The 26,836-nt window shown below is 38.8% G+C and overlaps 1 protein-coding gene across 1 annotated transcript; it reads left to right on the top strand.

The window, feature by feature from the left end:
• On the top strand, positions 1-26,425 carry si:ch211-272n13.3 (ankyrin repeat domain-containing protein 26). Its single transcript, XM_033968278.2, has 44 exons — positions 1-76; positions 995-1,253; positions 1,778-1,892; positions 2,039-2,212; positions 2,288-2,394; positions 2,472-2,609; positions 2,700-2,854; positions 2,977-3,003; positions 3,207-3,243; positions 3,404-3,473; positions 3,553-3,604; positions 4,198-4,394; positions 6,840-7,005; positions 7,500-7,561; positions 7,636-7,732; positions 7,929-8,033; positions 8,783-8,847; positions 8,964-9,027; positions 9,104-9,148; positions 9,682-9,936; positions 10,487-10,564; positions 10,665-10,732; positions 13,818-13,996; positions 14,613-14,783; positions 15,314-15,341; positions 15,421-15,562; positions 15,770-15,983; positions 16,797-16,980; positions 17,267-17,413; positions 17,817-18,279; positions 18,360-18,865; positions 18,958-19,110; positions 19,191-19,366; positions 19,444-19,537; positions 19,674-19,700; positions 20,003-20,080; positions 20,276-20,410; positions 20,613-20,725; positions 20,838-20,961; positions 21,336-21,584; positions 22,528-22,763; positions 23,289-23,499; positions 25,431-25,476; positions 25,873-26,425. Exons 2-44 carry the CDS (start codon positions 1,048-1,050, stop codon positions 25,992-25,994), a joined length of 6,081 nt encoding a protein of 2,026 aa, XP_033824169.1. The 5' UTR covers positions 1-76; positions 995-1,047; the 3' UTR covers positions 25,995-26,425.
• Positions 26,426-26,836: the final 411 nt, after the last annotated feature.

Raw genomic sequence — 26,836 nt, 5'->3', positions numbered from 1 at the left:
CATGCACTTGTGAGGGATTTACAGTGCTTAGCTTTAGCTATGTGAATGTGTATGACGTGAACTGGACAATCAACAGGTCAGTGATTAAGTTTACACATTTGATCAGAACATTAAAACAATATGTTTGTAAATCCGCAGACATTAATACACAAAACGTGCTTTGTCTGGTTGGGTTTCGAGTAGCATAAGTTATCCATCTTTGATAATTAGCGTCCATGTACAGTTGGCACTGGCAGCATTGCACTTTTTTCACAGAACGGGTCATGATTTCAACGTTGTGCAGCTATTTTCTGTCACGTTTCCTCTCAGTCGTGTGAATATAAGCGCACATTGTAGCTCCAGCCGTGCATAAAGTGTTTAAATGTGGCGGTTTGTGTGATTTGGAAATGACGCCGTGGGAGGCGCTGCGTGCAGCCAATTCTACGTCCTGTTACTAGGCAACCTCACATAGCGCGTGATGTCCTGCGCTGTTCCTCCGGTGCTACTTCAGTTTATTTCATCTCTGTTATTACTGTACTTTCAAATAGACATTGGCATTTGTTGTAACCCAGCTCACGGCAGAAAGCGCTGATGGAAAATAAATAAGCATGTTTGAGGTAACGTTATGCTCATCCAACAGATTGCCATAGAAACAGCAGGATTTGTTCCGATCATGCTACTAGCGTAATATGCGACTGTTTACATGGGACAGGTTTAGGAAATGATAGGTTTGATAGGTATCTACGTGGGCTAAGCTACCTGCTAAACCAAATCGAAAGCTAAAAAGGACATCGTTTTATAAGTGATGTATCCAGGTTTACCGGGTAGTACAGAAATAGTGTTTTAACCTTAGCTTCAATGGCAACTGTTTACATACTATGCTTTTGATCTCAATATAGATGTATGCTCATTTTAAACACAATTTTCAAAACAAACTCATTTTGTTAACTAAACGATGCTTTTACCTGCTCACGGTTTCTGCCCTCTTTGCTAATCCGATTTTCGCCCCTTTTAGGTAAAGATCTGAATGGCAGGTAGTGACAAGGCGATGTTGTGCTGTCGAGTACAATGAAGAAAATATTCAACTTTGCCAAGAAAAAGAAGTCATCAACAGGGACTCCCGACAATGGCAGCGTGCTCTCTGTCGGATACGAACTGAGAGACAAGGATTTGGGGAAGGTGCACAAGGCAGCATCTGTGGGAGATTTGGCCAAATTAAAACAACTAGCCACCAAACAAAAGAATGACATCAATCAGCTGGATAAAGAAAACAGGTATGGGGTGTAGTAACAGAATTATGACTTGATCAGATTTTTCCCTTTCAATTGTTTAAACTATTCTATATTCCGTACAGTAAGCAAGTCAAATACAGTGTCAGCGAGCCATTCCATATGTGTTGTAGTAAGTTGGGCTGCGCCAACTGTCAAGTGTGAAAACTACCAAGTCAACATTTGACACCTGTCCTGTTGTGTCCTTATGTTGCATGGTTGGATCTAGTTACCTCTCACACAGTTAGCCATTGTCTGAAGCAAGTGGTATCCATACAGAAGGCATGTTTTACTAGTATTCTTAGTGTTATTATTATAGTAATAAAAATAATCATAGAATTCTCATCAAATAGTCAAAATAAAGGTGCATCATATCTCAAAAAAAGTTTAGTATCAAAGACGACGGTGAAAATACATGCAATGTGTGTGTGTATGTATATATATATATATGTGTATGTGTATATTATATATTTATAGTAATTACTTTCAAGATGATTTCTTAAAAAGTGCATTTTCTCCTCTGCTTTCAGAACTGCGCTTCATATCGCCTGTGCTGCTGGACATGTTGAAGTGGTGCAGTTCCTTGTTGAGAGTAAAGCTAAGCTTAATCTATGTGACAATCAAATTCGATCCGCTTTAATGAAGGTAATCCCCAGCTACATGCAGCACTGGTCATTATCTGTACATGTTTTCATATTCATCATATAAAAACAATCCTTAATCTTTCTGGGTTTTTTTACATAAACACAGTACAGTTTCTTGATGGTTCTTTTCGTGTTTTTTTTTCTTAGGCGGTGCAGGGGCAGCATGAGAGCTGTGTTAACATCCTTCTGGAGAATCATGCCGACCCAAACCTGGTGGACATCAACGGTAACACAGCGCTGCATCTGGCTGCTAGCATCCCCTCTGTGTCCACGGCAGTGCTGCTCCTGGAGCATGAGGCCAACATAAATGCCCCAAACAAGGTACTGTTTTTAAACAAACTGATACTGTAGTGAGAACCATGTTGTAACAGTGTAATGCTTGTCCACACTTTTCAGGAGGGCCTCACACCTTTGAGTGTAGCAGTCCGTGAAGATCATATTGAGATGGCCGAGTTTCTTTTAAAAGAAGGCGCAGATGTCAACGCTGCTGATGGCAATAAAAGGTCAACAGCAAATCAGCTATTCTCTAATTTTGAGAATGGAGCAATAAAATTAAATTTCATTTAAAATTCATGTGCAGGTCACCATTGATGATGGCTGCTGGAAATGGCCAGTATGACATGCTTCAGCTGCTTTTACGTTGTGATGCAGAAATCGCACAAAGGGATGATAGAGGATGGTCCGCTGATGACTACGCTATAAATAATGGACACCATGCGTAAGCCCTTCTATCAAGTTTTTTCCTCCTATCCCTAAATTTAACAATCATATAATTTTAACCTAACACATTTTTTATATGTGTTCGTAGTTGTTCTCATCTTATCGATAATCACACTACACAGAAAAGTGATGGGACGTCTTTATTACATCAAGACCATGGCAAATGTAAGAAAAAAACATCTGCTGCCTCCCAGCGTGCTGAGGCGGGCTTCCCTCTGGGCGGACCAGCCATCGACAAAGACGGTAAATATCTAATGGGTCTAAAGAAGTCATCAAAATTAAACTTGTGGATGAGGCTCAGGTAGTGATGGTGTGACATTAACAACTGTATTTATTCCTCATGCAATACCACTGACTGGATCTAGAGCATGGAGCAAATCAAGCAGGGGGAGGTATTGCTTTGCTTAGCTGTAGTTTAGTAGCACAATGTTAAATGCAGTTTCTTGTCATGGTTAATGTTTTTCCCAAATGTGAGTGCCATGTGGAAGCTGTGTGGTGTGTTGGGTTTGAGTATTGTGCCAGTCTGCCAGAGCCTTGGAAATGCTATTGCAGAGAACTTCAACAGAAATTATACAAACTCTTTTTGCTTTTGTAGATTTTGAGGACATCTCCCAATCAGAGTCTGTAAGTCGGTGAGTAGAATCAATTAAAATACTTAATAAATATCTATATATTTGGTATTACATTTCTGGTTCTACTTGATAGTCCATAAACCAGTTTTCTATCCAGTCAGTGTTATTTTTTCTTTTCCATTGATTAAACAAGCAACAATAGTCTCCCTCTCTGTTTTAGCATCTCAAAAAGTGGTGCTGATGATTGGCCCTCTTCAGATAATGACGACGAATCTCCCATGATTCAAAAGGTTGGTTCTGATCATTGGCTACTGACTTGGGTAATACAATTTTGTATTTGCCTCAACCCCATTTTATTTTATTCTTCAGAAACCCAAGAAGTTCAACCTAAGGCAAATGTTTGCATCTAAAGCAGGAGGAGGTAGTTCACGTGACATTTTTTAATATACTAAAAACACGCATGCAGTCTAAGTTTATGGTAAAAATGAAAACAGTTCTATTCACTGACATAATTACTGTATATTGTTATCCGTACACACAGGGTAGGACAATTACATATTTTCTGTCATGAGTTAAATACTAAACATGGACTGCAATTTTAATCACAGTGAAACTGAAATTTCAGTTATTTGTATTGCAAATTGCAAAATCAAAGGCTGCAATTATTTTGAAGGTGAACAATCAAGAAATATTGCTTAAAATATAATAATGGAAAATAATGCTAAACCTGAAAATTATTATATTGTATTAGTTTAGCTAGCGGTTTAAATTTCAGTCTTTTCTCAAATGTTAATGCTCATGCACGTGTAAAATCCATACTGTGTACTGAATCCGAATGTGAAATTATAAATCGCAGCTTTTGTATAGTCCAAATGTACAGTTGCATTAGTATTTAAACTACTTGAATGATCAGTAATTTCCTTATTTTCTAGTATATAACTAGTCCAGTATATATTTCTGTGTACCCTCTTTCCAGTTTTGTGATAGCCACATAATTCCCTTTTGTGCCTTTAGCCTCTGCGCAGCTTGACACATCTCTGAGTGGTGTAGAATCTGAACCAGAGCCTGAGGTAGTTCCCCAGATCGCTGCACCTCCCCCCAAGGCCTTACCCTCCACCAGCGCCCCATCCAACCCAGTAGACCCTCACCCCGAGACGCTCCCTTTCAAACCCCCACGGATGAGCTCCACCCCTCTCTCCAGCTATAACAGGGTAAAATATGTGTTTTAATCCTAAAGCATTTCTTCTGTCTTTTTCCAAAGCGTTTAAACTAACAGGAAGTAGAGCTAAGAAGGGGAAAGCTGCTATGTCTGAGCAGCCTTCATGCAGTAAAGCAGCGATGAAATCTCAAGAGGAAAGCTCTGATGAAGAAGAGGAGGAGGAGGAGGAGAAGGAGGATGATGATGATGATGATGATGAAGAAAGTGAGGATGAGGATGAGGAGTGCGAGGAAGAGGAGAGCGAGGATGAGAGCGAGGAAGCAGCTTCTAGTTCGAAAAATATGCAACATCTTTTTCAATTTCATTCCCCTAAAACTGTTGATATTGCAGACCATCAAAATGAAACAAAAAATGTAGCCCGCGTTTTAAAGAATGGAGAGAAAAATGAAACTACAGAAACTACTGCTAACATTCAGAGTGAAGAGTTTGACCAGCCACTTGATTTGCCGAATTCTGGTGAAGATGAGAGTGAGGAAGAAGATGACAAAGCTCAACCTAGTGTAAAAAACAACCTTTTAATCGGTTCAGACAGTCAAACTAGTCCAACTTCAAATAGTGAAGCTAAAAAAAAGTCTACTCAAAACATTGCTACATTACAAAATGAAGAGTTTGATATGCCTAAAGATGTGGTAAACTCTCCACAACCAGTCAGATTAAATGTGAAAGAAGACTGCATTGTATCGGCCATTAGAGTCGAATCTAAGTTTTCAGATGAAGAGGACAGCATTGGAGGTAAAGCTGGCATTGAAAATCCATTGGAAAGTGCAGCTAGACCAAGGAGCCAAGGGTCTGATTGGGACAGTCTTTGTGAAGATGAGGATGCAATACCAAGAAAACGCAAGTCCTCATGGGGTTCTTCAATAGAGAGTGAACCAGAGTTACCCAGTGACAAACAACCAAATAATACACAAGAGGAGAGCCATTTAAAAGATATTACACCACCAGCAGAAGGAGTAGCAACAACGTCAAAAAATGTAGCCACTCCTGAATGCACATCACCTCCGCGAGTCATGGATAACTTAGCGGTAGAATTGGCAACATCTCCCAAGTGTGCAACAAAACCAGCGGATTCAGAGTCCGATTGGGATTCGCTCTCAGAAGACGCATCCTCTAGAGATAATTCAGCGAAACATCACACAATTGTTCATCAAGTGTCTAGCGACCAAAATAAAGACATGAATAAAGATGAAGTAAAAGTGGAAACTTTACAAATGGTGGAGTTGGACTCAAATAAAGAGAGCGATTCTGATGGTGAAGGTAGTTGGAGTGATCATGAACAAAACTTATCAGACACAAACAAGGTCCGTCCCACAAATATTGAAACAAGTGAAGATTCAGACAGCCACGATGAAAAACTGGAGTATGACTTTGCCACAGCAACGGTCAAAGTACCAGATGAGAGAGATGCCCAAGATGCAGCCAGATTGGTTTCCTATGTGCCTTTGGAGGAAGGGGCAGATAATGCTGTTACAAGGCAGAGATATGAAGAAAAAGACTGCAGCCTGTTTTCTGATAAAGCCGTACCACAAACAGATGCAGATGATGTGGGTGTTGATGCACTTGATGGGAGTTTCAATCATTCCTGTCCTAAGAAGAAAAGTAAACAATTGGGTACTAAGGTAACTTACAATAAAGATTAGGAAAGTAATTTAGAACGTGACGGTTGTAGTTGTAGTTTCTAGTTGTTGCTGTTTGCGGCTTTTTACTATTCTGTTGATTAAAGGACCCATATTACGCTGTTATAATGTTTCTTCATCAAAAACACAGTCGACGTTGTTTTGTTTCATTCACACATGTTTAATAGAAAACACTCCTGTTCCACCTTGTGATGTCATGTGGCTATACAGGAAGTGCTCCACTGTGTTTTTAAACTCCATACACCTTCACTGGATTCTTTTGGACAGCGCTGTAATTGCAAGTCTGCTCTACTAAAAAAAAGGTAAAAGGTATAACTGTTAACTTGAAAACATCGCTTCACGACATCACAAGGTGGAACAGAGCATTTTGAGCTTTGGAGATTTTGGACATCATAATAATAAAGGCTTACTCACATGTGTGAATGAAACAAAACACATGATGAGGTAACAACATTTGAACATGGCTTAAAGGTCACAAGAGTCAGTAATATAGGATCTTTAATACATTGATGGGTAGCAGTTATTCCCAACTGGTGGTGATCCAAATCTGTCATGGAAAGGATTAGTATAGTTTCACTTTCAAGCTTGATGTTGAACATTATCTAATTTGTGAAATAGCTATAAATTGTCTGAGCCCTCAGTCTACCTACCTACCTTAGTCCTTAAAATTCTTAGGAGGGTTTAAAAAGAAAAAGGTTCCTAGAAAAGACCAGTTAAGAATCACAGTTGTATATTCTCTCCTACTATAATATTTTTAATGTTAATTTGACTGAACTTCAAAAGCTGAAATCTACCTGCAGAAAGAAATCTCAACGGACGATGACAGTCAAAACGAGGACTTAGAGGACCAGGAGGACCAAGATGAAGAGGAGGAGTCTGAGGAAGAGGAGCCAGAGGAGAGTGACCACTCCCACGACGCAGCCTCCACTATCCCAGAGACCGACACCTCCAAAGACAAGAAGAGAGGTATTCAATTATACTATACATGTAATATACCTGCAAAGAACTTGTGTATGGTTTCACATATTGTAATGTATTATCAAGCAAACTGAACTTTGGTCATGATCAGTTTTCTTAATAATAAAAAGTTTTACTTGATTTATTTTTTATTTATTTAATTAATTTTTTGAATTGTAGGTGTTTCATATCCCCAAAACTACCTTTTGGTCGTCATGGAGATAAGTGCCATACAATAGAATCTTCTAGGCAAAGCAATAATATCTCTATGAAGGCAAGCAGGTGGTGGACCCTCAAGGAAATAATTTACTTAGTGCACCTTTTAAAGTATGAGTTCACCATTAACCTGAAAAGGAATAGTTTATGGATTGGAATTGGCAACTAAGGCACTTGGTAGTAATACGTAAATACATAAAACCTAAAGGGATATAAATGCTAGTAACAGCAAAATGTAAATATCATGGGCAGTTATAATTTCATCTAAGGTATCTTGTTTGTTTTAGATTTCATGTCTGAGTTGGGTCTTAAAAAAGATGAACCTGTGCAGGATTCTTGGGACTCTGAGGTACAGTCTTTCACTTAACATTCATTTAAGTTGTCAAATGAATTCTCTAGTTTAATGTTTCCTTCTCTTTCTAGTCTGACTTGGATGATATCAATTTACTTAATGAAAAGAAAGAAAATAAAACTGTAAATCAAGAGGAAGTGCCCACAGTCAAAGAGGACAAGGAAGAAAGTGAGACTTTTTAAAATCTCTTGTTCACTTGTTCTAGACTGTTTCAGCCATTTCAGGCCCCATTTCATGCTGCAGTTTCCTGTGACCTGCAGACAACTTTGTGGAACATTTTAAACACACTTTTTATTTATTTTATTTTAAGCCGCTATATTTGACCAAAGAATTAACTTAAAGTGGTGTTGCATCTCTCTTGTAGACTTCTTTTATATCCCTTCGTTTTTAAGAAGAGAGGGGAGCGGGAGGATGGCTTTGCTAGACTCTCGGAGGAGTGTAGACAAGCCTAGAGGCAGCCAGGGAGAGGGTAGGCGTGCTTGTCCTACTAATTTAAGGAACAGCATGCTCCCATTATTCATAGCTATGTTTGTCCCATTGTGATAACATAACACTATGCATGGCATGCCCAATGTAATGCAAACAACATACTTAACTGTCATGGCAACCATATTGTCCAAACATGCATTAGAGCAGAGGGGTTATGTATTTTGCTTGGATAGGAAAGGGACACTATGTTACTTAACTGGTGAATGGTCTGCCACCTTGTTATCTCTATGGAAATGTTACAGCTTTGCCTCCACAATATGGCATTAAATGTATCCATCTCCATCACCAGGCCACGTTACAGGTCAGATCTGTGGGGAAGCAAGACCGCTGATAGAAAGGATGCATGTTTTTTATTGCAGAATATACCAAGTTGAATAAATCCAATATAGACAAGTTTAATGCCATACTGCAAAATATTCTAGGCATGTCAACAACATCTCCATGGAGAAAACCAGGAGACAGCCTCCATCAGAAAAGTTGCATAGTGTGCCAGTATTTGTTTGTGTTACTGACATTATAAGCTTGAACATCTTATGCCACTACTAGACCATACTTGCTTTTGTCATGCTCTAACTAACCACAATGTGACAGTGCTTATTAACCATGTAACACTTTGCATGGGAATGATGTTGGCAGCATTTTGAGCCGAATCCTCTGCAATCCTCATGGTGGCTGATAGAAAACAGTATATGTAAATTAATGCAAAAATAATATTTGTGTTTTTTGTAGTTAACAGCAGTGAAGTAACTCATGATCAAGACCAAGATGCTCAAAGTGAAAGTTTACAGAAAGAGGTCAGTTATTGTTTAAAACGAAAATGTACAGAACAAGCAACGAAAACTAAGATTTATGTGGTTTTTTTGTTTTGTTTTTTTCATATATATATATATATATATATATATATATATAGACCGAAAAGGCAAAATGGGAACCACTTCTGAACAAACTCGAAGGCGCTTCAGACCAAAAGACAGGTTTTCTCAGCATCTGTTTTCACTGAGCTACAATTTGTAAATGTATTTTTATTCACATTAGCTATCTCTTTTTCAGACTTAATGGAAGAACTGGGATTAGGAGATGCAGATGATCTTGCAGGTGAAATAACATCCAGACAAAGAAGGCATTATACTACCACTTAATAATAACTACACTTTAATTACTCTTAATAAAGCAGTAACAAAAACTTCATTTATATTTAGGAATGATTTAGATTTACTAACTACTTTTGGGGTTAGTGTATTAATTAAGTAGTCGTTACTAAGCCTGAATTGTTATTATTTGCTTATTATGAATTAAGCTTGTTCATGCTTTATTAGGGCCAATTAGGTAGTTATTTTAAAGTGTTATCTGTATTACTAGATAGGATAGCTCTCAGTGCAATCCCTCAGTTGTCCTGGTACATTCCATAGATTCCTTACAATAAATTTTTAATAATGTTTTAGCTGTTGATGTGCATGTAACCGCATCCAGTGACTCACTCTTCTCCATTTAGAACTTAAGATGGAATTGAGTTTGTGGCGACATGTCCTCAGTCCAAAACTTTAATTAAGTTTTATTTTATTTGCTATAGATAAGACAAAGGAAAAGTTGTATTATTTTTCTGACTTCATTTTGTGCAATATCTTCAGATGCCTCAGACTGGGACTCGGCTAGCACCACCAGTAAACAGACTCTTCCCGGGGGGCGCAGGATGCCTTCTCCTGGGATCGAGGAGTTCCCAGAATCCCCTGAACCTCCAAAGACAGTGGAGGTCTCTAAAGCTGCTCTAGTCACTCCTCAGAGAAGCTTCAACTCCAAATCAGCAAGTACTGCCTCTGCATCGGCTCCCAACCCACAGCCACGAGCCAGGAAGATGACCCCTCGCAAATCTGAGAGCCAAGAAGGTGAGGTCCAGTTATTTGTTACCAGAAATTCACAAAGGTTTACTATTTTGTGTTGAAAATGACAATACATAGCATTTTTGAAATTCTTGTGGTATCTGAAACTGTCAAGTATGGAGTTTATTTCTTAATCCTTTGTGTATCGTGACAAGTCTATATAAATTATAATATTGATACTGACGTTTCCTCAGTTCCCTTATTGAGTAACCTTTACAAACATAATTATTATCTCTGTGTAATCCAGGTTGGTTCCATGGCAAAAGAAGGTTAAATTATGTCAACTGGTCAAAGAAGCCTGTTTGATGACGCACTAAAAATGTGTCCAGGTGACATAATTTAACCTTCTTTTGCCTTGTCTTATTACACAACATATACTGCCAACCCTGATGTTTGGATCTCTACAGCTTTCTGAAATCTTTTAATAGTTTAACTGTTCATATTTCAGTCTCAGGTTTCAGTCAAAGTTTCTCTTTTTACTGTAGTCTTTTTTCATGCAAATGGCAGAACTTGTATACATTAATTCATTCTTATTTGTTTTTTCTTTTATCTTCAGAATCAGACTGGGACTCTGATCGGCAAAGTGAAAATCACATGATGGAGGCAGTTTATCAGCAGGCTTTAGATCAACCAGGTGAAATTGATTTTGAAATCAAATCAAATGAAATAGAATTGAATTAAAGCAGTTATTTTGAATTTATATAATGTTATTTAACATTGTTTCTCTGAATCAGACTCCCCAGAGCCAAAGGCAGCAATGACAACTGAGTGTCCTGAAGAGACTGATGAGGTGGAGCCTGTGGTGAGGCGAAAATATATTGAATATAAAATTGCTTTATTTAATATTGTTTATTTCTATTATTAGTTGTAGTTGTTTTAGTAATGAGTAGTTGGCAATTATTGTAATAATATCTTCGTTATTCGTCATTTTAGGGCTTAAAGTATTGGATCATGCCTTATTAAGCATGTTAAATTTTGATATTTCAACCTCATTGTCCTTAGTCTACCTTGTCCTTACTATTAAGAATCCCTGGTTTATGTTTTGCACTGTATTGCTAATGTGATGTCTTTGCTAACAATTCTATCTTTATACAATAGACAAGTGTCATTGGCGAGTTTGAAATTTGCCACCATAACTAATATAACTAAATTGGTGTTACAATACATTAATATGTATGTCTATTATGTTTCCATTTACCCTTGGCTTGTGTATATTTTTGTCTGTTTTTGTTTGCCTCCATCTTCACCAAGGAAAGAGACGCTGATGCAGTAGATGTAGGAGAGTTAGATGTAGACCCCTCACACCCTTCCGATCAGCCCAGATTTGACAATGAGGACAATTATACTTTGAGTGACCAAGATTATTATGAAGACCATGAAGTAACTACTGACTCTGTACCGTGGCAAAAACGCTACGAAAAACTCTGGGTCGAAGTTGAAAAAAGAGAAGTTAAAACCACTTATAAAAGCGTGACTGCAGAATTAAAGGCACGATTTGGAGAGGTTTTTAAATCTAGACAAAGTGATACAGAGGAGGAAGAGGAGGAAAAGGAGGAGGAGGACAAGGAGGATGAGGAGGAGAGGTATGAACCTGCACCAGAAACATCTAGTGATGAAGATGAAGGAGATGTTATTGTGAGGCCCATAGCAAGAGCAAGACAAGCTACTAGACTTTTAACCATACCAGAGCAAAGAGAGTCGGGCTTAGAGGACTCTGAATCGGCTGATAACTCAGTGTGTGAACAGGTGCATAACGACTCCAAGTATGAGCAAAATGACCTAGAAGAGGAAGAGGAGGACAGATCACCTTTACCACGACCTAGAAAAATCACAACTACTAATGAAGGTAGCGGCTTTGCACAGCTAGTCTCCCGGGATATCACAGAAGAGAATCAGGTCAGGGCAACTTCACCACCTACAGAAGATGGTGCCATTTCTTTTGCAAATAAACCAGAGGAGGATAGGTCTTCATCACCGCTTTCGTTACAAGACAATGCCTCAAAACCAGACTTAAATGTGAATGATAATACTGAAATATTGAAACAAGATGAAGATTTTGAAGACGTGTCCATACAACGTAGTAGCAGGGCACTTTCTCCACCTCCTACAGAAGATGGTGCCATTTCTCTTGCAAATAAACCAGAGGAGGATAGGTCTTCATCACCGCTTTCGTTACAAGACAATGCCTCAAAACCAGACTTAAATGCGAACGATTATTCTGAAAAATTAAAACAAGATGAAGAGTTTGAAGACGTGTCCATACAACGTAGTAGCGGGGCACTTTCTCCACCTCCTACAGAAGAGACGTATGGATTTAGTTCTATTATAAATGAACAAGAAGAATACCAGACCTCATTAAAAGTCTTAAAACAAGCTACTAAACTGGATCCCTCACTTGATGTAGACACTTTTAGTGAAGATGAAGATATCAATTCACACGGTGCAGCATCTCCAAAGTTAAATGTAGCACCTCCTATAGAAGTAATTGACAATAGTGATTTTACAAATGCCACTAGACCAGACTCAAATGTGGGCAATGCTTCTATACTCAATGATATTGAAGTATTAAATCAAGATGAAAAGCTGGAGCTAGTATCCAATGAAAATCAATTAAAAATGTCTTCACCACCTCCTATAGAAGCTTTAGATGCAACTTTCTCAACTGAACAAGGCTTGGAACTGGACCCTAGCTTGTTAAAAGACAGTATGAAAGCACTTGATGAAGTTGATGACACTAATGCAAGTTTGGAGGAAGAAAACTCAGACTTTGTTGAGCCCCAAGCCCCTCTCACCCTGAGCAGAGGGTCTATCTCCAGAGCAGGAGTGTCAGACGAAGAACTGGAGGAGGATATGGAAAGGTTTAAACAGGAGGTAGGGATGCTTAAGGTTGTCTTCTGGGATTTGGAGAGAGAAAAGGCCCAACTTCGAAAAGAGGTAGAGGATTGTCTGACAAGTTCTCGTGTAGTCCTTCTTTATGGAGTCCCCTTTCTGTCACTTTACTAGAATTAGCAGGTCCATCTTTTTTCTCTTGAGATGTTTTGTGTGATTTGGTTTTAGGGCTGCTCCATGTCATACTGCTCATGTATATTGTTTTAGTACTGTCTTTATAATGAGCATTTCAGCAGATTTTTGTCTCAGTTGTGAGGGAAGGTAGAAAGATAATATAGTTAACAGCCAAAGAGTCTTAACACTGACTGTGGAGGCTTATAAATTTCTCTTAATATTATGATATAAAGTGTAAAGCCCCATCGCTCTATTCAAATGTTAATCAGATGAGGAACAGATCTAAGCCAATTGGTCATTCTAAATTTGTGTGTTTTTAGTATTATGCAAGTATATATGTAAAGTAACTTAGTGCCATTAAATGTGATATGATTTTCGTTGCATGTAACTTTTGAATTTTGCATGTAATATTGTGTGAACACTTCAGGCTTCTTTTTTACATATATAAAAGAAGTGCCTCAGCTTTAGTTATTCTCATAGATTCTTTGTGTGTCAATTTAATTGCTGTGTTGTGTTTTCATTTTTAAGATGTGTGTTTAAAGAAATGTGTGCATTGTTCCTAATTGGAGCTGTAGTTGCATTTCTCCAACACTGAAAAAAGTCATTGTTAAACCTGCCAAACTACCCTGTATAAATTACTAATACAGCTATAGATGTTGCAGTGCACATATCTCGCTTCTGTGTAATTAACTAAAAATACTTCACCCCATGGAGTAACTGCTGTAGGTGTTAGGTCTCCATTGGCACGAGCCACACTAAATTATGAATGACAAAGTATACAACTACATGCTCCAAAATGCATCTTAAGAAGCCGGCCTGGACTTTTTCAGGCGGAGATTAATTTCTTCATCGGGATCATGAAACACTTGCTCTTCTTATTGCAGGCACGCAAAAACATCACCACAGAGACAGTGGAGGAGCAGCATCTGTCCACATTACAAGAACAAAGTGGAAATCCAACTGAAAATGTGGGATCTGGGAAACTTGAACCTGGAAGAGGATTCAGGGAAGAGTTGACAATACAGACACCTCCACAAGAACAGAAGCCAGTGGCCAGTAAACGGTAGGCATTTGACTTTGTGTTTACTTTAACTTTCAATTTCTAGCTTGCAGTTTGCTCTATAGCAGATTTTCTCAATGGGACTTATTTGAATGTATTCAGATTTTTACAGCTGTTTTTCAGGACCAAAGCAAATTTTCTATGATATAATCAGTACAGGTAAACGCCTAGTATTGTTTTGTTCATACAGGAACACCAATTCAAAAGACACGCGTTAAGATAATTATTATTATAAACAACACTTATATTATTTGTTTTATTTGTCTGGGACAGTGCATGTTAGTGAACATCCTGTATATTTATCACAAGAGATTGTGGCCACGAGCAAATTCCCTTCTCTTGTCACACATTCACTCTCCCAAACTCATTCTTTCTTGCACCAGAGTACCTCAGCACTGGAGGGAAGGTGGGTATTGTCCATAAGGCCAACAACAGTATGCACTAGTCTGATGTGGGTTAGAACTACCAACTTTTGTTGGTGGACCAGCACTCCAACCACTGAATCACCCATTTTAAACTCCCATTATAACTAGGGGCCCTTCTCCAAACCATATGACAATGACATTTCTTGTTGTTACTTGTTAAGTTAAATTACTATCAGGTTTATTCTTCCTCTCAGCACCAACGGAGCCCCAGCCCTCTCTTCCCTGCAGCAGATGCAACGCGGCAGCAGACAGGACCTTCAGGCCGCTCAGGAGCCCAGACCACAGGGTCTTAGACATGTTAATGGAAACCCTCTCTCTGTGTTTGACGATAGCTCTTTAAGTGATGTGTCCGAGGATGAAGGAAGGTATAAATGCAGTATACGTCGTTGCTTATCTTTACTGCTACTAACCCTCAAATGTTACACTTCAAAACATTATAGTTTGGCATGAAATTTCTATTTTTAATTTTGATCTAAAGTAAATTAATTATATCTGATGGTGGGCTACAGGGGTGCACGTTTTAGTTGCTGCATGGTTAAGAGTAGGCTTTGCTAAGACTTTAAAATTATCACACACTGTTGATCTTTTAAACTTTATTTGCTATGATACACATGGCCATGAAATTTTGAACACTGCGTGAGGCCTTTTGTCAAGTGCAAATATATCTAATAGTTAATCCCTATTCAGTCAGTTTGTACAAATATTTATAATACTTTTGTTTTGGGTTTTTTTAGACTTCTGTAGCTTCATTTTGTGTGATAATTATAAAGTGTTGCCTAGAATTTTTCAAACTAAATATACTGCATTATACCAATATAACACTTCAAACTTAATTAGTTTAAAATTACAGTCTATAATGACATGTTGTTTGTTTTTTATCTTCTATTTGAACCAGAATGCCAAAACAAGTTAAGAAAACTGAGGTAAAACCATGATTATTTTTTATGTTTTCATGTGACAACCAGAATACAGTGTTTAATGTTTTCCGTGTGGTGTATTCAGCATTCTGAGGAGGTGGAGATGGCAGAGGACTTTGATGATCTGACTCAGTCCTCAGACACGGCCACAGACGACCTGGACTCTCCATCTGCGGGTTACAGACACGCCGCTCTGCTGGTGGACAAACTGGACGCCACCTCTCTGGGTAACACATTTATCTATAAACATTTAAAGCAACACAGTCCTATTATTTGCTAATACATAAACAACTGCTACCACTTCATACCTTACCACAAAAGACAATGATTCTCAATGAACAATAATACTATACAGAAAAAGAGGGTTTTAGGTTCCACCTAAAAATGTTAGATTTGACAATTCTCTCATGCTGTATGTATGTTTTATTTCCTAGACTCCAGAAACATGGTGAAGCTGCAGAATATTTTCCATGAGTACGAGCACACCATTCAGAAGCTAAAGAGCCGCCACAGTTATCTATCTGACAAAGTGAACCAGCTGGAGATGGAGAGAGTGGACATGAAAAACTCCCTGGAGGAAATCAAAGAAGTCAAGTCCACCCTGGAGCGCAACCAGCTCGAGCTACAGACCGAAGTCACTAATCTCAAGTAAGAAATGCCTGTTATAGCTAACCAGTAATTAGGATTTTTTGTTAGTCGACTGTCTCTGTGTAAAAATGTTGTTTATGTTGCCTGTGTTTTAGAATGTCTGTAGTCCAGATACTGGTTAACAATTATTACATATTATTATTAAAGAATATTTTATATATATATATATATATATATATATATATATATATATATATATATATATATATATATATATATATATATATATATATATATATATATATATATATATATATATATATATATATATATATATATTACACACACACATACAAACATTTATTTATTATTAAGCTGACTGGTGGGCTATTATTTTTAACAATTAGCCATGATAAAACATCTTTGTATGTCTGTAGTCCAGATAACGGTTAATAATCATTATATTTTTTGCCTGTTATTTCTATAGTCCATAGTAATGATTATTCTATTTATTATTATTATATTATTATTAATCTTTATAAAAGACACAGAGGGCACATATGGTCCACAAATAAGAAATACATTCATATGGTATATTGTTAAAAGTAAACAATATTACATAAAAAGAGATGCATAGAAGCAATATTATAATATATCTTCCCCCGCAGTATATGGGCATATTTAGTCATTACATCCCAAAATATAACCTATTTGCATAATATTTGTTAATTTTGCATTTTTATTTATTTATTTTGTATTGTGTAGTATGTAAAGACAACAATAATCTAGTTGGTAAAGACATTCAATCACTAATTCGTGCCTACTTGTAAAGTCGGTTTCTTTCAATTTAATCCATTGTCATTTTGATTGCAGATTTCAACTGAAGCAAGAGCAGGAGAACCGCCGTAATGCCACAATGATGTACAATACCACCAAAGACAAGCTGAAGAGGACAGAGGAGCATCAACAACTGGAGGTCCAAGAAAAACAAAAGGTGGAACTCACTCTGAGAAACTTGGAGCTGGAAATGAGGACTCTGGTCAACAACATGAAGCAGGCAAGTCATATTGGTCTGTCTGCAATGTAGTAGATACTTCATGTATTTTTTACTTTTCTTCTCATCATAGTTTTAGATCAGTTAAGTGGCATTTTGTGGAAAAATGTTAACTATTCACGTACTATCCCACCAAACAATGTGCATATGACAAGATTTCATGTTTTGCAAATTATGGCTTGAAGTCTTTGTTCATGCTTTATTAAGAGTAATTAAGGGTTAAAATTTTGTTATTATAGAGTGTTGCCATGTACACTCTGTCTGACTGGATAATATGTACTTTATGCAGCTTGAGGAGGACCACAGTGAGACTCAAAGGCTGCTGGCCCAAGAGCGCAGTGCACGGGCTCTTCAGGAAAACCTCCTCAATGGACATCTGCGCAAACAACAGGAGATTGAGGCAGAGAACAAAAGAAATATCAGCAAAAGCAACGAGGTACTAACTTAAAAAAAAAAAAAAAAAATCTGTAAAAATTAACACTGCAAGATTAAACATAATCGGATCAATCACAGTTTGAATGGTCGCAATTTGCAAAGGCTACAATTTTTTGAAGTTCCATAATTTCTTTCTCACACAACAAAATCTCCTGTCTTACTCAGCCTAAAAAACTTCTAACCCTGTAGTTTAGATCTGTACAAACATGTTCTGAAATATGATTCTTGTATTAGTTCATCAGTTCATATTTCAGTCTTTTTGTCAATTTTCTGGACGTGTTTAAAATATCAAGTTACAAATCTTATTGTTTTTCAGAAAAATTGTAAATAGATCTTTTTCCCCAAATCGATCTGCCCTAGTAACAATATCTGAATATAAAACGGTAAAATGTGTTTTGGTCCAGGCTTTGTCTCAGCTCACAGAGGCCAGTGACCGGGAGAGAGAGCTCCTACAGCAGACATCTTCTCTCCAGGAGCAGATCACCATCTTGAGAGCCGACCTGGAGCGCTCCCAGGCCAAAAGCAGCCTCAAGGAGGGCCATCTTGTGGAGGAGAACGAGACGCTAAAAGAGCAGCTGGAAGACGCCCGCAGAGAAGTCAAAGCCAACAGTGAAGCCCTCACCCAAACTGTGTTCAACTGTAATAACCAGCTCACAACACTGAAGTCTGAACTGGCCATCACAACAAACCGCTTTGAAAATGAGAAACAGGCTCGAGAAACATTGGAGAAGGAGGTTGAATCAACTCGTACTCGTCTGACCGGAGCCGTGCAGGAGGCCGAGCGGTGCATGGCCGCGAACGCAGACACTGAAAAGGCTCTGCTCAGAGAGAAGGAGGAGAGCCAGAGACTGAAGGACAGACTCACAGGTCAGTTCTGACAGTCTGTAGCATTACATTTGTCTAGGTCTTAATTTTGTATTTAAGTTGTATTTAAATCCTGTTTCTAGCGGAGGGTTCCAGTCACCGTGAGGCTGTCAGCACGCTGACTCAGAAGCTGTCCAAAGCAGAGACTCAGGCCAACAGCCTGGAGAACGAGGTGCACAGAGTCTCACTGCAGCTCACAGAGAAGGGGCTACTGCTGGACGTCCTGCAGAAGGAGAAGGACGCTCTGGTTGCACAGGTCAAAGATCTGGACAAAGCTCTTCAGGCTCAGAAGGAATTATCCACAAAAACGGGAGCACGCCATGAGGCCACACAGGAACGCTTGGCCCAAGCTCAGAGTGAAGGCATGTTGCTACGGCAACAGCTGGAGGAGGCCAATAACAAAGGAAGCGCCAAAGAGAAGGCCGTGACTGACGCACAGGAGCGCTTCAGTGACATGCTGACCAAGCTGCGCGCTGACTGTGAGGAGAGGGTCCAACTGGTGGAGGAGAGGAACAAGGAGTTGGCCAGTAAGGCTGCAGACCTCCGAGACCAGGTCTACAAGCTAGAGGAGGAGAAGAATGACAGAGAGGTCAGTTGTACTACTTGCTCAGAAGTCTATGAGTTCTCACAGACATTTATCTAATGGTTAAATATATCATTTCTGTCTGAATTTTCCCATAGACAAATCTGAGGCAGCTGCAGCAGGAGCTTGCCGATTCTCTGAAGAAACTGTCGATGAGCGAAGCCTCTCTGGAAGTGAACACTCGTCACCGCAGCGACCTAGAGGAAGACAAGGCCCGGATTCTCAGGGACTCCGATAGACTCAAAGAAAAGGTACAAGGAGGAGTCTATACTTTCTATATACTATACAGAACATAGTAAATGATTTGTGATTTATGGACTGTCTGCTGCAGCTGGCAGAGAGTGAGGACCATTACATGCAGGCTGAAAAGCGCTACAACTCTCTGAAGAGCAACTTTGATGACAAGGAGAAAGAACTCGCCATAACAGCTCAGAGACTCCAGGAGGCGCTATCTGCTTCATCTGCTTCTGCTGCCACCATCAAGCAACTAGAGGAGGCTGTTCAGAGGTAAAACAGCAGCCTTTGGTTATACTCCAACTATTAAGGTAAGAGGTGAGCATTGTTTTTATTTCATACTTCCTCAGGTTGGAGATTGAAAATGCGAGGCTGGAAGCAGCTGCAAAACAACAGTCAAATAAAATCGAAGCTCTACAAAAAGGGGCCCAGGAGGCGGCCATGGTGAGAGCAGTGCACTTTTCAATAAATGCATGTAATAGTTCAGAGAGGATACTATAGTATAAGATACTATTAGATACTATAATCTGCTTTTAAAATGAGTCCATGTTGGATGTTGAGGCATCTGGTCTTTTTCCAGCTGTCTGACTGGTCTCCTGAGGAAGGGGTTGGTATTGTAAAGTAGGATTAGCTTTGTGTGGACTTGCTCTTCTCCTTTGCACATTATAATTCAGAAAAGTAATGTGTATAAAAATCAAATGTTTCCTGGGCCTCAGGGTTCTCTGTGTCTCTGTCTAAAGCTGAAGTAGAAATAAACAGGTGGATGTAGGGTGTTTCTCTCTTGTCCAGTCACACTTTTCTTCCTGGTTTGTGGGACACTGTTCTTTGAGTCAAAGATGCACGATGCATGCTACTATATAATATTAAAATGGACCAGGACCAATCGTGCCCTTTCCATATTCCCTGTAGGTCAGGGGTCATTTGGAGGAGTTGGTTACAAACCTCCAAAGTAGTAAGATGTCTTTGGAAGACCAACTCAGTAGAGAGGTTTGTGTTTTTCCTTCACTTTCTTTAAATGTCTCTTTTTACACCATCTTTTCTAGTGTTTTGTGTTGTTTCATAATTTCTCTTCTCACTTTTAAATGTTGGTATTCCATTTGATTTTTAAGCACCGCAAATAAGACTGTAAGTTGTATATGAAAAATGTAATGATTAGATTTGTAATGAGTATGTTTTCTGTAGGTGCAGAGGCAGAGCGTGTTGTCGCACACAGCCCAGGACTCCCAGGCCTTATGGGAGCATGAAGTGAAGAGTCGCTCCAAGTTAGGCATTCGTTTGTCAGAGCTTGAAAAGGAAAAAGGGGAGCTCACCTCACAGGTAATGAGACAGAAAAAACTGGTAAATTATTGAAATCGATATTTGGATAATAGAGCTAATAGAACATATAGTAGTTTCCAAACGTGTCCCCACAACCTACATCATTTTCATAGTGTTGGCATTTTGGCTTTGTGCGCACATAAATACTACCCTTTTTAATTCATTATATGTATAATTGTCAACTCTTCTAAACTTGTTCCAGATTGAAATAGAGAAGAAAAAAGTTAAGAAAATTACAGAGCAGAAAAAATCAGCAGACACTCGTCTCGACCAAGAGATCAACAGGAACTCTGAGCTGCAGAAAGAAATGTACAGGTGAGCCAACCCCAGACTGATTGTGACTTTAGAGTGGAATATTGTCTCCTGTCAAAACTAAATGTTATAGTTAAATTCCATATATTTTATTAAAATATTTATATATGCTTAGACTACGTACATTATTGAAAACGGCCAAGAAGAAACTGCGTGATCAGGAAATGGGAGCAGAGTTTAATTCTCCCATGAACAGTCTGAGGATGGAGATGGGCCGACTCAACCAGGACCCCCGGAAGGTTTGTAGTAGTTTATACATTTTAAAGTATTTTTATACTGTATTTTTATACGGTAGTTGATAAAGTGGTATTGGGTTTGAGAAGAGGAGCAGGACAATTCCAGTTCACATTGTAAATTAAAACGGGATTATACTAATACCCCCCAAAGAGTTTAAAATGTGCGCTCTGAACTACTTTAAACATTGCTCAGCCCTGTATAACCTTGTTAATGTTCTTTTATTCATTTATTCAACTTTTTATTTAATAACTTTTATCAACACTTTTTTTGCAGTCCTTTGACAGTCGATGTACTTATTGTTATTCTATTTTTGCATATCTACAAAACAACAATTAGTATTTTAATTGTGTAGTCACACTGTCTGCTATGAATCCAGGCAGACGATCTCCAGGTGCAGCTGGACAGGGAGACTCTGCGGCGCAGTCAGCTTGAGAAGGACAACAGCGACCTGCGGGAGGAGCTAGCAAGCCTGAAACGCTCGGGACAAAACAGGCAGAAGACTGAGGAGGAGCTGCAGGAGCTGAGGCAACAGATAGAGGGCGCTCAAAGGGAGCAGAATCAGGCTGAGGAGAGGGCCAGGCATGAACTGCAGCACAAACTGGAGCAGGTCAACCTCTTCCTACAGGTACAAGACTGATGATGTAATATATATACAACAGGGACTGGGGGCTGCGTGAGTTATTTTCAGTGGACAAATACAATATGGCAATCTGATTAATAAGATTCTAATCAAACTGTGATCAAAGTAGAACTGTACACTGATCACAATTTTTTGTCCAAGATCCATTTGTTGCAAATAGTCAATGATCAACTTAGGTCTTTAAATTGAAATGGTCCATCAGGCAATTCAGTGGCAGTAAAAGCATGCGATTTGGAGAGAAGATGGATTTTGAGGAAATAAACTGAATTTGTGGTAAATTTAAACTGAATTTGTTTAATTAAATGTGTATTAAAGCAGAACAAAGTAACTTTAGCAGTAGCACTCCCCCTACAGGTTGCTTATGAGAATGCACTGTTGTAAACACTTAACATTTCCCACCTCCCCACTGCTCAATTGAGTGCTCACATTTGTTTTCACACTTTACATCGGGGCTAAAGTTGCTTGTTGCTACGTTTGCAAAGTGACTGACAATGCTGACTGCCAACAAAGAACACATGTAACTGCTAAAGCGTATAACATTACTCCATACAGATGAAACATCTGTCAGGTCGAGGTTACTTCTGTAATGGACAATCAGTTCGATCACAGGCAAATGTGTTACCCCGTTTGATGCTGGGCATGAAATTTGGCACATCAGAGCTAACTTTGCACATTGCTCTTGTTTACACACTGGCGTGGTTCTAGTTGCACATATCCTGCAGATGTAGATGTCTACTAATACAAACAATTATATGACAAACATATGGACCCAATACCTGACAAAAAATTATGTTCAAAACTTTGTCATTTCTTTCAAAAACAGTGAGTTGGCCATAGAGTTGTATAGATTTTTACCCTCCAGCTTAAATATTAACATCCAAGTCTACATAGTCATGAACACAGTCCATATTTGTCCTCTGTCTCTCAGACCCAGGCGGCTTCTCAGGAAGCACTGGACCAGATCAAAGCTGCCAATCAGGCGTCAGTGCAGTCTCAGCTGGAGCAGAGGATCCGGGAGCTGGAAGCAGAGATGTCCCGGGCACGCTCCACTCAGCAGGACAGCCTCAGCCAAAGAGAGACCTCCCGTGCAGAACTGGAGAGGTACAGAGGCATGTATTCAGAGGAGCAGCGGCTGCGCAAGTCTCTGGCTGCCAAACTAGAAAGGTAATGATAAGACAACTAATACAAGTGATACTCGCGACCCGGCCCCGGATAAGCGGAAGAAAATGGATGGATGGACTATCAGAGTTTAATTTTGTATTTGTTGTATTAGGTCAGTTGGTAAGTCTTTATTGCCCGAGGTTAATTTAAGGTGCACTGCGTAACTTTTTCTGATGTGTGGGCCTGGTACCTGTTTGCCTCTATGGAGAGGTTATTGCTTTTAAATGTGTTTAAATATGTTTCACTGTGTGGCATTAACAATTCGATCTATCGGTTATTAAGTGTGTTTTCATTTCTCAAAATACCTTGCATACATTCTTACTGTGAGTGGTCTCTTTCCAGAGGTCTGACATGACACCATCTGTCTGTGTCCATGTAGATGAATAAGTTAAATGACATACTGGCAAACATGCAGGTGTCTGACATTACAGACAGACTGTATAACTTTTGGTGGAGGGTCAGAGTTTGCTACTATCTTTGTGTTGCCTCTGCAGCTAACAACCCGTCGTCCTCTCGTTTTTCCTTCAGGGCCAACACACGACTGTCAGAAGCCAATTCAAAGTTGCTGAGTGAACGCAGCAAATCCCTGATTGCCGGTTCTTTAGTTAACAGCTCTGCTCTCGGGGGCTCTCTGGGCTCGTCTCCTGGGACCCTGGGACTGGACCGGAGTCTGGGTCTGTCTCTGCTCAGCCCTGTCAGCCCGGGACACAGCAGAGGGGTGGAGGACTATCTCGCTAAGGTCTGAACTCCACTCACATGCCACGCTAAGTACTGTGGTGTATCTGGAACCATTGACATGTCCATAGCATCATAGTCCATAGTATTTTGGTATGTGTTTAATGGCATTCATTTAGGACAGCAAAAGCATATTTTCAGAACCCCTTGTTGTATAGTAGCTTTGATTTGTGCATTAAAGGTGTACTATGTAACTTTTTCTGGTGGAGAACCTGCTACCTGCTTGGGTTCATGGAGATGTTATTGTTTTGCCTGAAATGTATATGAAATTAAACTTGATTATTTCCATGGAGACAATAGGTGAAATCACAGAGCTACTTTTTTTGTTTATTCAAAGCTAAGTTTAATGTCATACTGTGGAATTAAACAAAGCAATAATATCTCCACAGAAACCAGACCACCAGATAATTTAGATTGTGCACTTTCAATAATACATTCAACTTGTATAGCACTTTTTGGCCACTCAGAAGTTGCTTTACATTACATTATCCCTTCACTCCACACCTGGTGATGTTAAGCCACTTCTGTAGCCACAGCTGCCCTGGGGTAGACAGTTTAAAGCAAGGCTGCCAATATCAGACCACCGTCAATCACTCAGACAACTCTTTCACATGCATACGTACAGTGACAAGGTGTATGGAGTGTCTTGCCTTAGGACACAATTTCAGAGCTCGGATAAAATCACAGCGTTCTCCTTCAGCTACTTCTACACAACCAAAATACTATAAGAAGAGTCCAATAAATATGTAGGGCCATGCAGTATTAAAGGTAGTAGGTCTTGCTGATTTTTTTCTGTGAGTAGAATGCCTTCTTGGTTCATGTTCTCTCACCTTTTTTCTATTCTCTTGTCTGTTAAGCTTCTACTCTCTATAAATTGAGTCTTCTGTGTTTCACTCTTGTAGCTTTTAGCTCAAAAGTCTGTCTCTCACCTCTCCTCTCTTCAGCCAGACTCCTAACAGGTGTGTAGACTCTAGCCCAGTGTCCTGTCGCCTGTTCTCATTCACCCAGACATGGCTTTGCCTGCATCCAAGAGTATTACTGCTGTAGTGAAATGTTAAAGTTAAAAAACTGAAAACACCCACAAAATGCAAATAAACATACATAATATTATGTTAATTATATTGATATGAATACACATAATAAAAGAAAGCAATATATCTATCTTAAAATGTGAGCCCTCACACCCCAGTACATGACAGGAAACTGCAGTTGCACATACAGCATGTTTTGCTGCATTGTGAAGCTACTTGAGTTGAATGACTTTTTATGCAATATGTATTTTTATGTTATGATATTTTTGTTTGCTTCCTCTTGAGTTGTATTTTAAGTGGTTCATGCATGTTTGAGTAATCCTGCATTGTCCCGTCCTCAGCTCTGTGCTGACCTCTGTAGTCACTAGCATGACCTCTAAAAATGTTTACTCTGTATCACAAGAAAAAAAATTCACATTGTAACAAAAATCATTTGCTTACTACGATGAAATGCTATGAAGAGGCATGGCCAACAGCAGAGAATCAAATCTATAGTTTTGAACAGAAGTCAATGGACCATTTCTATCATTAAGTAATTTTAGATCGGGGGTGCCGATCTTTTTCTTCCGGTGAGCTACCTTTACAAAACCATACTGCCAGAGTGCTACTAGCTTAATTTTAGCAGTCACAAGAAATTGAGTATAGACTATATAAGAGCCACAGGAGCCTTAGATGCAGTACAGTTAGACGCCTATAAGACATAAATAATTATCTGTTTATTAGTGCTCAAAGTATAGTATGTTTATTTTTGAAGATTACAGCCTGCAGACCTTGCCCTAAAGCAGAGCATGCATGTTTTCCAGTTGCATCTCATGTGTTTTGGTGATTCGTACATTGCACTTGTCCACTCCATCTTTATCATGTTGATGAAAATATCTAATACTTGTGCTGCTTTGTTTTACAGATGCGAAATGAGTTGGACAGAAACATATCAAAGGAGCTGAGAAGTGGTGAGTAATCAAAGCTTTACAACTTATTTTTAGTCATTATTGGCAACATTTTCCCCTCATTTGTTCATATATGTCAGCAACTGTGTACATCTTTAAAGCAATACTACATAACTTTTTGGTGGCTGCAGCATTACATTTTATGTAAAGCAATAACATTTTTATGAGAAGTAGGTCACGTTTGAGTCAGGTTTGTGGAGATGCAAGCTCAGTCAGTTTTTAGTGCAATAAAAACAGCCATAAAAATACAGTATATGCTTTTAGTTTAGGATATTTTCTTAGGCCAACAAGTTTCCCCGTGGGGCTTTAAGTGTTCAAAATTACTAAACAGTGAGGGTAGCATTTATGTTTTTTGTTGTGTCTTTTTGTTCTATTCTGTCTTTATTCTTCTCTGTTCAGCCACTGCAGAGCTGGACTTGGCCTCTGCACGTCTCTCTCCGGTGGGATCGGCCACTCTGGACCCCGTGAGCCGAGCCACGCAGGACTATCTGACGGTACTCAAGAAGAACTACCACATCTGAACCCAAAGGTCACAGCTCAACGGACACAGATCACAGACACCTGCTTCAGAAAGTTAATCTTTATATTAGAAAAATAAAGTTCTAACAAAAGCACTAAAGGCAGATATTTTTAAAGCTATTTTAGCTGCAGCTTACAGAGGCTTCTACTATATTTTTGCTATTTCAGCTTGTCTCATACTGTATCACTGTTGCCTCTATCATATGTACCTAAATATGAGTTATATATTGGAAATTATATGAACTAAAAGGGCAGCCCAACTTGGAAAAAAAAACAACTCTTTATTTTCAAATTGGTTCTTGCTCGTTTATCTTAATAATTAGAATAGAATAGATCTTTATTGTCATTGCAACATGCCACATGTACAACGAAAATTTAAAAGTGTCGAGCAGTTTAAGGTGCTAAGGAAACAAACCCCCCTCACACATACATCATACATTCATACATCCCACCTATTTCACAATCACATACAAATAATAAATATATATATAAAAAAAAAAAAAAAAAAAGCTCTTTCATTGTCCATATGACTGAACCTTTTCATCCTGCTGTTCTCAGCTCATGTTAAGTTTAAAGTTTAAATTGCTGCTTTTTCATTTCTCAAGCCTTTTTGTGGCTTCTGAGACTCAAACTCTAAAATGTGTTTAATTTCCAATGGTCACCTGAATGCAGCATTTTATTGTCCTCTGGGTTTAAGAGTAGTGTGGCATTCGTTAGTACAATACTGTAGAGCAATGTGACAAAAAATGATCAACCACAATATTTGATTCATGACTAAAACTTCTGATTAAAACAATATTAATTTAATTTAATATTAATTTGCTGAACAATACGAACCTTTCAT

The sequence above is a fragment of the Periophthalmus magnuspinnatus genome, chromosome 6 (assembly GCF_009829125.3).
Source record: "Periophthalmus magnuspinnatus isolate fPerMag1 chromosome 6, fPerMag1.2.pri, whole genome shotgun sequence".
Lineage (NCBI taxonomy): Eukaryota > Metazoa > Chordata > Actinopteri > Gobiiformes > Gobiidae > Periophthalmus > Periophthalmus magnuspinnatus.
Note: the sequence above shows the minus strand (reverse complement) of the source record. Positions and strands in the feature narration are given on the sequence as shown.

Coding starts and splice junctions, on each gene's coding strand:
- si:ch211-272n13.3 (XM_033968278.2), top strand. CDS start 1,048: ATGAAGAAAATATTCAACTTTGCCAAGAAAAAGAAGTCATCAACAGGG. Junction 7,733..7,928: donor CAAAGAGGACAAGGAAGAAA/GTGAGACTTTTT, acceptor TCTCTCTTGTAG/ACTTCTTTTATATCCCTTCG. Junction 9,937..10,486: donor CAAATCTGAGAGCCAAGAAG/GTGAGGTCCAGT, acceptor TTTTATCTTCAG/AATCAGACTGGGACTCTGAT.